This window comes from Callospermophilus lateralis, chromosome 2 (assembly GCF_048772815.1).
Source record: "Callospermophilus lateralis isolate mCalLat2 chromosome 2, mCalLat2.hap1, whole genome shotgun sequence".
Classification (NCBI taxonomy): Eukaryota; Metazoa; Chordata; class Mammalia; order Rodentia; family Sciuridae; genus Callospermophilus; species Callospermophilus lateralis.
In genome coordinates, this window is record NC_135306.1 from 180,103,122 (window position 1) to 180,118,656 (window position 15,535).

General features: G+C 35.2%; 1 protein-coding gene and 1 pseudogene across 1 annotated transcript in view; both read right to left on the reverse strand.

Moving 5' to 3' along the window:
• Ccdc73 (coiled-coil domain containing 73) overlaps positions 1-15,535 on the reverse strand; it is a 120,276-nt gene that overhangs the window by 90,666 nt on the left and 14,075 nt on the right. Inside the window, exon 2 of the mRNA XM_076844323.1 lies at positions 6,386-6,457. Within this exon, the coding sequence (XP_076700438.1) occupies positions 6,386-6,457 (72 nt within the window). The remainder of the gene's footprint in view (positions 1-6,385; positions 6,458-15,535) is intronic.
• On the reverse strand, positions 1,691-5,724 carry LOC143392122 (E3 ubiquitin-protein ligase Hakai pseudogene; annotated as a pseudogene).

Here is a 15,535-nt window from a genome sequence, read left to right on the forward strand (position 1 = left end):
TGCATCTATTGAGATTATCATATGATTTTTGTCCTTGATTCTGTTTATGCAATGAATTATATTTATTGACTTAATAATTTAAATTAACCATACATCCCTGGGATGGTACCAACTTGGTCATGCTATATAATCTTTTTTATGTGTTTTTTAATGTGGTTTGCTAATACTTGATTAAGAAATTTTGCATCTTGTTCATGAGAGATATTGGTAGTTCTCCTTCTTTTATGTCTCTTTTTCTGATTTTAGTGTTAGGGTAATACTGGCTTCATAGAATTAGTTTAGGAGTGTTCCCTTCCTTCTTAATGGAATATTTTGAGGAGGACTGCAGTTAGTTCTTCTTTAAAGGTCTGTTAGAACTCAGCTGAGAATACATCTGGTCATGGACTCTGCTTTGTTGGAAGGCTTTTAATTACTGCTTTGATCTCATTGCTTGAAATTGGTCTGTTTCCATTTTCTATATCAATATGGGTAGGTCATATGTGTCTAGAAATTTGTCGATATATTCTAGCTTTTCTAATTTGTTAAAACTTAAGTTTTCAAAATAGTCTGTAATAATCCTCTGGATTTCAGAAGTGTCTATGGTGATATCTCCTTTTTCATCTCCAGTTTTGTTGATTTGGGTCTTCTCTCTCATTCTTTTGGTTAGTTTTGCTAGGGGGCTATCACTCTTGTTTATCATTCCTAAAACCAACTTTTGGTACATTGATTCTTTGTATTGTTTCTTTATTCTCCATTTTATTAAGCTTTGATCTTAAAATTATTCCATCTTCTACTGGTTTTGGAAATAGTTTTTTCTTCTTTGCTAGGGCCTTGAGATGGAGCATTAAATCGTTTATTTGCTTATTTGGGGTCTTTTTGAAGTTTTTTATTTTAATGTGGGAATTTAATGCTATAAACTTACCTCTCCCTACCATCTTCAGAGTGTCCCAGAGGTTTTGGTATATTATATCACTGTTCTCAATTTTAGAAATTTTTAAATTTCTCTTCTCATTTCTTTGATGAGCCATTCATCATTTAAAAGAGCACTGTTCAATCTCCATGTGTTTTGTGGTTTATATATGTTTTCTTGATGTTGATTTCTAATTTTGATCCATTATAATCTAATAAGATACAAGGAATATCAATTTTTTTATATTTGCTAAGACTAGCTTTGTGTCCTAAAATATGGTTTATTTTGGAAAAGACTTCATGAGCTGCTAAGGAGAAATCATACTCAGCTGTTGTTGGGAGAAATATTCTCCCCAAAATATATGTCTATTAGGTCCATTTGACTTATCGTATCATTTAGGTCAAAAGGTCTTTATTGATTTCATTTGTGGATGTACCACAAGTTAAACATTGAGTTTAACTAAAGCAATACTTTTGAAAGTGAAACAATGAAAAAAATTTTTTCAGTTTTTTTTCTTTTTTTTTTTTTTTTTAACGAATGTTCTGGGTCAGTTTACCACCTGGGGAACAAAGGTGTTAAAATATAGCTGTGCTGAACTGAGCCACTTATCTGTACTACATAGTACTTGAAATCAATCCTAAAGTCAAGGTATAAAACCCTTTTGAGAGACAAGACCCAATGTGTTTTATAGCTACCTCATTTAGAGGTACTTTTCTTTCCCAAAACAATCAAAACTTAATTTAGAATTTAACTATACATAAGTTTTATTCCTCCTTCTATCTTCAGTTCAAAATACTAATATCATTGGTAATAAGGTTTATATCTTGTCTGATCTGGATGATGTGGTCCAGGAAGTGGGGTTTGAGAAGGCAGACACTGAATTCATGAAGGAGGAGGTGGCTCTCTTTGTGCAGGGCATATACCAGGACTCATTTCCTCTAGTTCTGCAAATGGAGGGCTCAGAGTTCCTTGATCTTCAGTAAAATGGAGTAAATGATTAGAATTATAATGGTGAGGAGGGGTGCAGTTACATATGGAACACATTGTTGAGGTGGGGGAGTATCTGGAGGAGGATAATTTCATATATGTTGGCATCTAGGCAATGATATATGCGGGGACAATGGGTTATTGGTGGTGGAGCAGAGGTCACTGGTGAAGGTACAGCCTGGCTAAAAACCAAATGAGGAGTACCTGTAGCCTGGGGAAGATGTGGCACTGGATGGCTTATTGGTGGTTGAGGAGGTAGAAGTGGTAAATAATGTTGCTGTGGAGGCATAATATGATGAGGATGTGTTTTAGTCAAGTTTTTCATTGCTGTGGCTTAAAAGACCTGACAAGAACAATTTTAGAGGAGGAAAAGTTTTTTGGGGGGTCTCACAGTCTCAGAGGCCTCTGTCCATAGACAGCCAGCTCCATTTGTCAGGGTTTAGGATAAGGCGGGACAGTATGGCAGAATGTGGTACAGAGAAGCAGTTGATCAGTAAGTAGAGAGAGAAATTCCACTTGCCAAATACAAAACATATACCCCAAAGGCATGCTCTCAATGACCCATGTCCTCCAGCCACACTCTACCACTTCAGTTACCAGTTAATCCCTATCAGAGGATTAATTCACAGATTGGGTTAAGGCTCTCATAACCCAATCATTGCTTCTCTAAACCTTCTTGCATTTTTTCACACATAAGCTTTTGGGGGACACCCCACATCCAAACCATAACAGGATGCTATACCACTGGTTGACCCTGGATAGTCAGGATTCTAGTGAGCAGGTACTATGGCAGGAGGTGGTGGTTCTATAGCATCTGAATTTGAGTCATCCTGAATAGGGACAGTTATTAAAATGTTGTGTTTTCTTATTGAAATGCAAAATATTTTCTTACTGACTGAATGAGGTGGAGGTATAAGTTCCAAAAAAGATATCCAGGACAATCTTTGATGCTTTCCCAACAGTTTGCTCCATTTACAGTCATACCATTCTTCTTAATCAAATTATAATTATAATTAAATCCTTGCTGATCATCAGATGGAGCTTTTTTAGGCATCCTGTTTATTGTCCTTTGTGTTTGAGATACAAGTTTGACTTTTTTCCCTTGTTTGGAGATAATTCAAATATAGGAATTCATCTGCAAACATCAAGACCATCCAATGATTCAGAACTATTAGTACTTTGTAACTCATTGTCAGTGTGATTCACGATTCAGCTCCCACTGTGGGTTTTTCTAAGCCACCTTTTTGAAATCTTTCTCTGATTTTGCTGTAGGAGTAGATTCCAAGGATGAGTCTCTATGGTGTAGACTTGTAGTATACCAAATGCTTCCCAGCCCCTCTCAGAAAAGGGGAAAACAAGCAATAGCAAACACAGTAGTGATCAACATCAGCATTAGAATAACTGTCCTCTGATGCTTTCTACAGGATATACACCATTAATTACCAAAAGAAATTGTGGGGTTACTATTTAATAACAGCAAAAACAACAAATAACTGTGAACTAGATCTAGCATTAAAGAACAGAGCAGGTGTCAACTATGCCCTCCCCGGTACTAACAACTGCAACAACATGAAAACTGGGGGTAGTAATTATATAAACTAAATTGTTCTTAAATATAGCAAAATTACAGTTAATTAAGAGAAAAGAAAATAGTATATGAAGCTAAAATAAAGTTTAAAATATTCAAAAGATACAAAGAGATACAACAGGGACAGGTAACAAGTAATGGCTATAAAAAGGGGGGAGTAAAAAATAAAAGAAAAAGAATAAATAACAAGATAAAGAATTAGCTAATTTGGCTATTGAAGGGGAAGGAGAGGAGAGAAGGAGTAATATGAAAAAAAAACAAAAAGTCAATCCAAAACACATAAACAAACAAAAATAAAACCCCTCCTCCTCTGAAGTCAAAACAAGTCAAAATAACAAATAGTTGAGAAAAGAAAAAGTTTTAAGATTTTTTTTTAAAAAAGAAAAGCTCAGGCTAGGGCTGTAGCTCAGTGGCAGAGCATTTGCCTAGCATGTGCAAGGCACTGGGTTCAATCCTTAGCACCATATAAAATAAAATAAAGGCATTCTGTCCATTTACAACTACAAAAAATATCTAAAACATCTGGGGGTATAACTCAGTGGCAGAGCACTTGCCTAGCAGGTGTAAGGCCCTGGGTCTGAGAGGAGGAGGAAAAGGAGAAGGAGGAGGAAGAGGAAGAAGAGGAGAAATGTGGAGAGTAGATGAGCCCCTAGTCATCAGCTGGTCATCAGCTGATCCTATGGCATCAGCAAAAGCCAAGCCTAGGAAACATTCCTGGGTGTGGCAGAATGTTCCTACCACTGCAACAGTAGGATAGCTGCAAAAAATGTTCCTAGCTCTGTAACTTTTTAGTACACAAAGAGCCTCTGACAACTCACAAGCCTTGAACAATTCACAATGCCCCTATAGTTTAACTTTCTGATTATGAGACCCTATACAATAAACTTGTGGAGCTGGCTCTGGGTCACTGTTCCTCCATCAAAGTGAAGTGTCTCACCTGGCCCCAGCTTTGCTTAAAAATGTCTTTGTGTTTTCTTTGTGTTTTTCTTCATCTCCGGCCACCCCTACTCAAGATTCCTTTATGGATGCTGCATGGGTCACAGCAAAGAAAGAAGGAAAAAAAAGATAAAAATGAAGAGAAAAAAATGAACATATATATGTATGTGTGTTCATGAGCCAAACAACACAGCAAGAACACATATACCCACACATACACACATTTACACTCAAATTTGGTAGAAAAATGAAGGAAAAATTTTAAAATATGTAAATTTTTAAAGTGAAATAAAATAAATCTTAATGAAAAGTGAAGGGATTTTCACCCTGAGGTGGTCAAAATAATTGACAAGAATGGATGCTCACTGCGTATGCCATACTGGGACAAAAAGAGTCCCAACTTTTGTCTCTAACTCTATGATTCTGATATTGAGATCTGGTTCATTTCCTGTGTACCCACCTCCCTTGGAAGCAGTATGAATTCTCACTGCTTGAATCCTTAGCTATGGAGCAACTGGAAATTACATCCCTCCTCTATTCTACCATCCTTGTCTAATACTATTTATTGAATAATCTATTCATCCTTATTGACTTGAAAGCCATCTTTATCATTCACAAAATTATTTTATGTATCTATATTTATGTATACTATTTGTTCCACTGAATAAGTATTCACATTAATAACCAAGCTATTTTAATTATTATAGCTTTATAACGTGCTTATAAAGTATGTGTAAGGCCCTGGGTCTCTTCTTTTTCAAAACTTTCCCAGTCATTCTTGTATGTTTATTTCTACAAAAACCTTAGAATCAACATGTTCAGGGAACTTAAGCTCCCTGAACATGCTGTTGGTATTTTAAATTGGATGGTATTAAACCACTGGTTAAATTAGGAATTCTAATGATTTTTATACTGTTGATTCTTCCTATACAAAAACAAGATAAAGCCAGATGTGGGCTGGGGTTGCGGCACAACAGTAGAGTGTTCACCTAACACATGTGAGGCCCTGGATTCAATCCTCAGCACCACATATAAATAAATAAAATAAAGGTACTGTGTCCACCTACAACTACAAAAAAAGTATTTAAAAAAAGTCAGGTGTGATGGCTCACGCCTATAACAGTCCCAGCTACTCAGAAGGCTGGGGTAGTAGGGTCATTTGAGCCCAGGAGTTTAAGATCAGCTTGGAAATACAGTGAGACCCTCCAATCTCAAAATAAACAAAACAAAAATAAAAATCAGAAACAAGATATAACTTTACATTTTGAAATGTGCTTTGAGCTTTGATTTGTACTTAGTATTTACCTGTGCTTTCTAGCCACATTCAGGCCTATTACAAACCTGTCTCTCATTTAATCTGACTCTGATTTTTCTTTGATATTCAGATATAATCTTGAGTCTGTCTAGTCTCACAACTTGAATCATTTTTAGTTAGTTTTAATCTCTATCATCTGAATTCTGATTCTGATATATTAACTGTAAGTTCCTGTTTCAATTCTGCCAAATGAAAAGGAGAAGGATCATCATCATTAAGCTTTCACTTTTTTAGCTTTAAGATTACATGGAAGGAAAGGCATAAGAAGCACTATCATAAAGCTAGATAGAAAAACCAGAGCTGATGTTATTTTTGTCTATTTAGTTACATTATGTAAAAACATCCCAGGGAAAATATGGCACTAGTTCCAAAGTTTCACTGATTTCAAAATACTCTTATTCTCTTATAGTATGTTTCTAAAGTGTAAAATAATATATAGAAATTTTCAGTTATCCTCAATGTTACAATACCAAAAGCCTAAACAAAAATTTTATCCTATTTTCTGGAAGTCCATTTGTCACCAACAGTTTTACTTGGAATTTTCTTGAGATTTTGTTTCAAATAATGCCCTGAATATGTTTAGGAAATTTAAAAATTAATTCTGCAATACAGATTAGAATACATTTTAAACAGATGTTAAAAATGCTAATCTGAGGGGGGAAATACTCACCTTTTGCCATTTAAGTTCTTGTGTCTCCACAATAATTTTACCAATCTGCTCTTCATATTTAGTTTCTGCTTCCTAAGTAAAAAAAAAAATGTTATGAAAATTAGAACTTTCAGACATTTAATTTTACCTCTTTCCAGAGAAACAGAAATGGTATCCTCTCACACAATTAGAACAGAGTTGGACAAATTCCAAATTATTTGAGCAAATCCATCAGCAAATTGAGGTCGCAGATCAATCAAATAACCCAAAATCTGAGCAGAGACAGGTACCTGCAGGGAGGAGCACAATCCCAGCATTTGCTTACCTGGGAAACAAGCCACTGAGTACTGGTAAGAAAAGTTAGATAAAAGTCCTTAATAAATTTCTAACAGCAGAATGTGGGCTACTGTAAGAATATAAATCCCCTGATGGCCTTTTAAATAGGGAGGCTTATACCTTCTGATAGGCTTTTCTTGAAGAAACCCACTAGGGTGCTATAGGGAAGACTAGGAAGAATCCTGAGAAAGCTTTTCCCTGTGATAATGATTATGGAGGAGAAGAGCAGTCACAAGCTATCTTTCCTATTTCTTCTACACACCAAATTTCTTGATCACAAGGACAAGGGGAAGAGAAATGAAAACTACACCCAAGTAAACAAGTGGAAACCATGTGCAGTTAACAAAGAGAACCAACAGTCACTACTGAAAACTACTTAAATAGGCCTGCCTTCCTTATCTCCTTTAAGAAATGAAAGCCTTAATCTACAAGGGGAAGGCCAATAAAGATCACAACCTCAGAGCACCTGTGGAAACCCAGTGCAGTTGGGAGGACTGAGAAAACAACAGCTGTATCACTAGAGGGGCATAAATGCATGCTAAAGGAAGGATCAGAACACTTGTGAAGGCTTCATTCTGAAAATCATATTACCTAAGAGTGAGGCTTACTGAGAATATAAAAAAAGTCCCCTTCCTCCCACCTGTTGCCACCCACCACCACACTAGTAAGTATTAATTTAAAAACATTCAGATGGGGTAGCTGCAATGACAGATTCTCTCTAAAGGGAAAACCAAAAGTCAAGTGGAGACATACAAAGCCAAGTAGGAAGCAGTCATTTAGAAACACCTTCTGTTTTTTTTTTTTTCCAAAATAACGTAATACTCTTGAATTAACCTACATCATAAACATAAGACATCACTAGAGAAATCCGAAACTTCTAATGAAAATCTCAACTGCCTGGTTGACTGTTGAAGATGTGCCTCAACAAACACATAGAGCCCTTATGCAAAGACTAGGTGGGTTTTTATTGTTGTTTTATTTTCCTTTCGGCGCTAGGTGTTTAGGAAATTTCTGTCACATCATTACCTGATCATGAAACTAACAGAACAGAAATTTTACTGGCCACACACAAAGACTACAGACTTTACCAATAGTTCAGAAAAGTCACCAAACAAAACATAAGCTGGGCTGGGGCTGTAGCTCAGTGGCAGAGCACTTGCCTATCATTCAATCCTCAGCAGCACATAAAAAAATAAATAAATAAAGGTGTGTGTTCATCTACATATATATATATCAAAATTCTAGAAAGGGGGAAGAATTGTTTTTCAGAGTTGATGCATATCTAAAACATAGTTTTCAACAGAAAATCACTAAACATGCAAAGAACTTATATGACCCACACACGGGAAAAAAAGTTAACAGAACCTCCCCACAAGGAAGACAAGTCATTGGACTTACTACCCAAAGACGTTAAACCAACTATTCTAAATATGCTCAAAGAACTAACAGAAACGATGTACTAAAATCTAAAGTCATATCATCTCACTCCAGTCAGAATGGCAGCTATTATGCATATAAACAACAATAAATGTTGGTGAGGATGTGGGGGAAAAGGTACACTCATACATTGCTGGTGGGACTACAAATTGGTACAGCCAATATGGAAAGCACTATGGAGATTCCTTGGAAATCTGGGAATGGAATCACCATTTGACCCAGCTATCCCTCCCTCTCCTCGGTCTATACCCAAAGGACTTAAAAACAGCATACTCCAGGGACACAGCCACATCAATGTTTATAGCAGCACAATTCATAATAGCTAAACTGTGGAGCCAACCTAGATGCCCCTCAGTGAATGAAAGGATAAAAAAAGTGTGGCATATATACACAATGGAATTTTACTCAGCAATAAAAGGGAATGAAATCATGGCATTTGCAGGTAAATGGATGACGTTGGAGAAGATAATGCTAAGTGAAGTTAACCAATCTCAAAAAAGCAAATGCCAAATGTTTTCTCTGATATAAGGAGGCTGATTCATAATGGGGTAGGGAGAAGGAGCATGGTAGGAATAGATGAACTCTAGATAGGGCAGAGGGGTGGGAGGGAAAGGGAGGGGGCAGAGGGGTGGGAGGGAAAGGGAGGGGGCAGGGGGTTAGCAAGGATGGTGGAGTATGATAGACATCATTATCCAAAGTACAAAGACATGAATTGGTATCAACATATTTTTTTTAGAGAGAGAGAGAGAATTTTTTAATATTTATTTTTTAGTTTTTGGTGGACAACATCTTTATTTTATTTTTATATGGTGCTGAGGATGGAACCCAGTGCCCCGCACATGCCAGGTGAGCGTGCTACTGCTTGAGTCACATCCCCAGCCACAACATACTTTATATACAAACAGAGATATGAAAAATTGTGCTGTATATGTGTAATAAGAATTGTAATGCATTCCGCTGTCATTTATTTTTTTAAAATCAATGAAAAAAAAGAAGGTAACAGAATGCTAAAAAGAAGTTTATACTAATAAATTTGACAACTCACAGAAATAGACCAATATTTCAAAAACCACCACTTACATGGAATTTCAAGACAATCAAAACTGAGTGTGAAAAAATTATCAAAAGAATGATTGCCTCTTGGGGATAGGAAGTGGAATTTGCCTAAGAAGAGGCATGGGGGAACTTTCTGGGTTTATGGAACATACCTTTTTTTTTTTTTCTAATACGAAGCCATATTTTATTCCATTTCAGACCCTTAGAAACAATTTAGTAACTTGTTCTTGAAATACATAATACAACAGAACCAGCAATTAACTTGTTTTATTTAATTTGTTCTTTTTATTTATACATGACAGTAGAACATATTTGACATATCACACTTAACTGTAGTCTAATTTCCCATTCTGTGGTTGTACATGTTGTGAAGTTTCATTGGTCATGTGAATACATGATCAGTGAAATATGACCATATATGAGCACAGGAAAGTTATGTCTGATTCATTCTACTGTCTTTCCCATTCCCATCCTCTCTCCCTTCCCCCCATTAGTCCCTATCCAATCCAGTGAACCTCTGTTCCTCACCTTTCCACAGCCTATTGTGAGTCAGCATCTGCATATCAGAGAGAACACTCCGCCTTTGGTTTTTTGGTATTGGTTTATTTCACTTAGCACGATAGCCTCCAGTTCCATCCACTTACTGGCAAATGCCATAATTTCATTCTTCTTTATACCTGAGTAATATTCTATTATGTATATGTTCATTTTCTTTACCCATTCATCTACTGAAGGCACCTTAGCTATTGTGAGTTGAGCTGTTATGAACACTGATGTGACCACATCACTATAGTATGCTGATTTTGTCTTTTGTGTATATGCCAAGGAGTGGATAACTGAGTCAAATGGTGGTTCCATTCAAATTTGTCTGAGGAATCTCCATACTGCTTTCCAGAGTGATTTCACCAATTCGCAGTATCACCAGCAATGTATGAGTGTACCTTTTTCCCTACATTCTTGTCAACATTTACTGTAACTTGTATTCTTGATAATTGCCATTATCATTGGAGTAAGATGAAATTTCAGTGTAGTATTAATTGCATTTCTCTAACTGCTAGAGATGTTGAACATTTTTTCATATATTTGTTGGCCATTCATATTTCTTCTTCTGTGAAGTGCCTGTTCATTTCTTTTGCCCATTTATCAACTGTGTTTGATGTTGAGTTTTTTAAGTTCTTTATATATCCTGGAGATTAATGCACTAGCTGAGGTACAGGTGGCAAAGATTTTTTCCCATTCTATAGGCTCTCTCTTCATGTTCTTGATTGTTTGTGGAAACATATCTTGATAAGGGTTTGCAATATACAAGTATAGGCAACTGTCAAAATAGCTAAGAACTGTACATTTTGTTGTTTATAATATTTAGTATGAAGAAAAAAGCTGTGAATAATTGGTGAAATGTGCTTAATAATAGGCATTTCAAAGTATTTTGTAGGAAATGTACTGGTGCCTGCACTTTACTTTGAAATTATCAAAGAATAAAATTTAAAAAGGATAGTTAGGGGGCTTGGGTTGGGGCTCAGAGGTAGGGTGCTCACCTAGCACGTGTGAGGCACTGGGTTTGATCCTCAGCACAACATAAAAATAAATAAAAAATGAAGGTATTGTGTCCATCTACAACTAAAAAAAATTTTAAAGGGATAGTTAGGTAATCAAGCACATACAGTAAAAATGTTAACAATATTATAAATATTTAGTGTAAAATTCTTTCAATTTTGCTGTATGTTTGATAATTTTCATAACAAAATGAGGAAAAATCCAAGAATAATAATAGATTAAATGTATTTTTAATGAAATATTTTCCTTGTGACTCTCTTATGTGTTCTTTGCTTGCTCCACATATACACACTTGTAAGCACACACTTATGCTGTGTTACTCAAAGACTTTCCTAAAAATTGTCTCATTTAAAATGGTTTCAGAAACAAGTAACAATAAAACCTAATTCACAGGGACTTATAAGAGTGAAAAGGAAATTGAAGATAGTTTACTTCAATAATTGACTCAATATCATCAAGAGCTATGATCCCATCTTTCTATGATTACATTTTCATCTTTCTATTTTTTTCATTATGAAAGTGATTTTCCTTAGGCTTTCCACCCCTCATTGTTGCAGAATGGCTACCAAAACTGTAGACATTAAGGGAAAAAAAAGGAGAATAATGTGCAGTCAAAAAAGTATATTCTCTCTTAATAAAAAGATAATGAAATCTTTCCCCAAAGCTTCCCAACAGACACCCCAATGCACAACCACTCCATAACTAAATTACACGCCAGCTCCTAAGTTGGCAAGCCTACTGTCATTGAAGCATCATTAAGTAACTAAAACCAGTGAGGATTTATCTGATTCACACTGGTGAGAGATGAAACCAAAGACACAATTGGGGTTCCTTCAACATAGAAAGAGGAAGCAAATAATTGCACAACTAACTGTGTATGCTACATGATAAATACAGTGAGGAGAGATGAGAATCCCTTGCAGTAATACTTTTCCATAATAAAAACAAATTGGCCAGGTGCAAGGATATGTTTCTGTGATCCAGAACATACTCGGAAGGCTGAGACAGAAAACAGCCACATGTAACATGCAGCCCTTCCCAAAGTGATTGGACTAGAAATGTGCAAGATACTAATACTGCTTTCATCATGTAGGTCTGATAATACACTTCTTTCTTAGAGCCCTTCCCAAAGTGATTGGACTAGAAATGTGCAAGATACTAATACTGCTTTCATCATGTAGGTCTGATAATACACTTCTTTCTTAGAGTCTATGGGTTTAAGATCTTACCATGATCTAGATATTGCCCTAACCAGGTTTTATGTATTGATTAATCTTATAAAATTAATTTTATAAGATAGGTATTTTTACCATGTTTATTAGAACATTATATTTAGACATAGTTATATGGATTCCTTTTGACATAATTATACATAGTAGGAATTTGATTTCAATTCCCATTCCCCTCCTCTTTCTTCCACTTCTCCCTCCCCCTTTGCTCTCTCCTCTACTCTACTGATCTTCCTTTCACTCCTTTATTTATTGATTGATTGATTGGTACTTTATACAAACACATAAAGGAGATAGTCCCTTTGACACATTTATATACATATATGTTAGATTCACTCCATATTTCCTTACCTTTCCCTCTTTATTCCCTCCCATTCTCCTACTTCTAACTTCATGAAATCTGATCCCCCTCCCACACTGCCTTCTTTCACTTATTTTAGCTTCCACATATGGAAAAAATATTTCAACCCTTGACTTTCTGTCTTATTTCACTTAGCATGATTTTCTCCATTTCCATCCGTTTACCAGCAAATGCCATTATTTCATTCTTCCTTATGGCTGAGTAAAACACCATTGTGTATATATACAACATATTCTTGATCCATTCATCTATTGCTGAGCATCTGGGTTGATAATCTGGCTATTGTGAATTGTGCTACTATAAACACTGTAGTGGTTGCTATTGCTATAATATGCCAATTTTAGTTCTTTTGGTTAAATACTGAGGAGGGGATAGCTGGGTCATATGGTGCTTCCATTCCCTAGTTTTTATTTTTTAGGAAATTCCACACTGCTTTCTTAAGTGGTTGTACTAATTTGCAGTCCCACCATCAATGTAGGAGTGTGCCTTTTCCCCAACATCCTCACCTGAATTTATTATTCATATTCTTGATAATTGTCATTATGACTAGAGTGAGATAAAATCTTAATGTAGTTTTGATTTGCACTTCCCTGATTGCTAGAGATGTTGAACATTTTTTCATACATTTGTTGATAATTTGTGTTTCTTTTTTAGAAATTTCTGTTTATTTCTTTTGTTCTTTAATTGATTGGGTTATTTGGGTTTTGAGTTTGTTTGTTTGCATTGAGATTTTATACTTCTATTTTTCTCACATTTTTATTGGTACATTATAGTTGTACATACTGATGGGATTTGTTGTTACATATTAGTACATGCACACAATTGAGTTCTCTAAACATTCAGAGGATGAGCTGGCAAAAAATTTCTCCCATGCTGTAAATTCTCTCTTCACTCTCTTAATGGTTTCCTTTGCTGTGCAGAAGCTTTTTAATTTTATGACATCCCACTTATTGTTTCTTAATTTTATTTCTTGAACTTTAGGGGTCTTTTGAGAAAGTCAGTGCCTGCATCTATATAATGGAGCATTGGCCCTATGTTTTCTTCTAGCGTTTTAAGGTTTCTGGTTTAATTCCTAAGTTTGTTTGTTTGTTTGTTTGTTTTGGTTGTTGTTAGACCTTTGTTTTATTCATTTATTTTTATGTGGTGCTGAGGATCAAATCTAGTGTCTCTCACATGCTAGGCAAGCACTCTACCACTAAGCAACAACCCAAGCCCTAATTCCTAAGTTTTTGATCCATTTTGACTTGACTTTTGTGCAGGGCAAAAGATAGTGATCTAAAGTTCACTTTCTACATATAGATATCCAGTTTTCCCAGCACCACTTGTTTAAAATGCTGTCTTTTCTCCCAACACATGTTTTTGGCACCTTTGTCAAAACAAATGGTTTATAATGGTCAAAATAAATGGTTGTAAGCATGTAGCTTTGTCTCTGTGTCTTCTATTCTATCCCATTGGTCTTCATGTCTACTTAGATGCCAACACTATGCTGCTTTTGTTACTATAGCTCTATAGCTTTGTTACTATAGCTCTATAATTTGTAGGATAACCTTACATCCCTGGGATGCAGCACACTTTGTCATAGTGTAATATGTTCTTGAATGCAGTTTGCTAATATTTTATTAAAGATTTCTATATCTATGTTCATTGGGAAGAGAGGTCTGTAGTTTTCTTTCCTAGATATGTCTTTATCTGGTTTTGGTATCATGGTTATACCAGCTTCATAGAATCTATTTTGGAGTGTTCCTTCCCTTTTGCTTTCATGGAATAATTTGATAAAAATGATAATAGTTCTTCTTTAAAGGTGTGATGTAGAACTCAGCTGATAATCCATCTGGACCTGGGCTTCTCTTTGTTGGAAGACTTTTAATTGCTTTTTCATTACTTGATATTTGTCTGTTTAGGTTTTATCTTCCTGGTTCAATTTGGGAAGGTGATATGTGTCTAGAAATTTATCCATGTTTTCAGATTTTGTAGTTTATTGTACTATAAAGTTTCAAAATAATTCCCATGATCCTTTGGATTTCATAAGTATCTGTGATGATTTCTCTCCTTTTTCATCTCTAATTTTGTTGATTTGAGTCCTCTCTCTCTTTCTTTTGGTTAGACTGGCTAGGGGTTTATCAATCTTATTTATCTTTTCAAAGAACCAACTCTATGTTGCACTGATCCAGTGTATTGTTCTTTTATTCTCAATTTCATTAATTCTGTCATGATTCTCATGCTTTTCACTTCCTACCAATTTTGAGGTTAGTTCTTTTTTGAGGACTTGTGGTGGAACATGAGCTTATTTATTTAGATAAATAAATGTAGGCATTCAATGCAATAAATTTTTCTTCTTAGTACTGCTTCCATACCGTCTCAGGGATTTTGATAGTTTTATCATTGTTTTCATTTGTTTCTAAGAATTTCTTCTCTCATTTCATCTTGTATATATTCTTCACTTAAGAGTATTGTTTAATCTTCATGTGTTTATATGGTTTCTATTATTTTTCCTGTTGTTAATTTCTAGTTTCATTCCATTGTGGGCCTATAGGAGGCATGGGATTATATCTTTTTTTTTTTTTTTTTTTTTTTTTTGGTAATTGCTAAGACTTTCATTGTCACCTAGAATATGGTCATTTTGGAGAAGGTTCCATGGGCTGCTGACAATAAGGTAATTCAGCTGTTTTATGGTGAAATGTTCTATATGTCTATTTGGTCCATTTGATATATAGTATTATTTAGGTTAAATATATCTTTACTGATTTTATGCTTTGATGATCTGTATATTGGTGACAGGGGTGTGTTGAAGTCACCCAGTATTATTATATTGGGGTCTATCTGGAATTTAATGTCAAGAAGTATTTTTTTAATGTAATTGGCTGCACTGCCATTTGGAGCACATATATTTACTATTGTTATATCTTCTTGGTGGAATGTTTCCTTTATCAGGATATAATCACCTTGTCTCTTTTGGTAAATTTTTGTTTGAAATCAACTCTTTCAAATATGAGAATAGCAACTTCAGCTTGTTTATGGACTCTGCATGAAATATTTTTTCCATTCTTTTACCTTTAGTCTGTGTCTGCCTATGATATGAGTCTCTTACAGACAGCATAAAGTTGCATCTGGTTTTTTTTTTTTTGATCCATTCTGCTAATCTATGTCTTTTAATTGGGAGTTGAGACCATTTATATTCAGTATTATTACGGATAT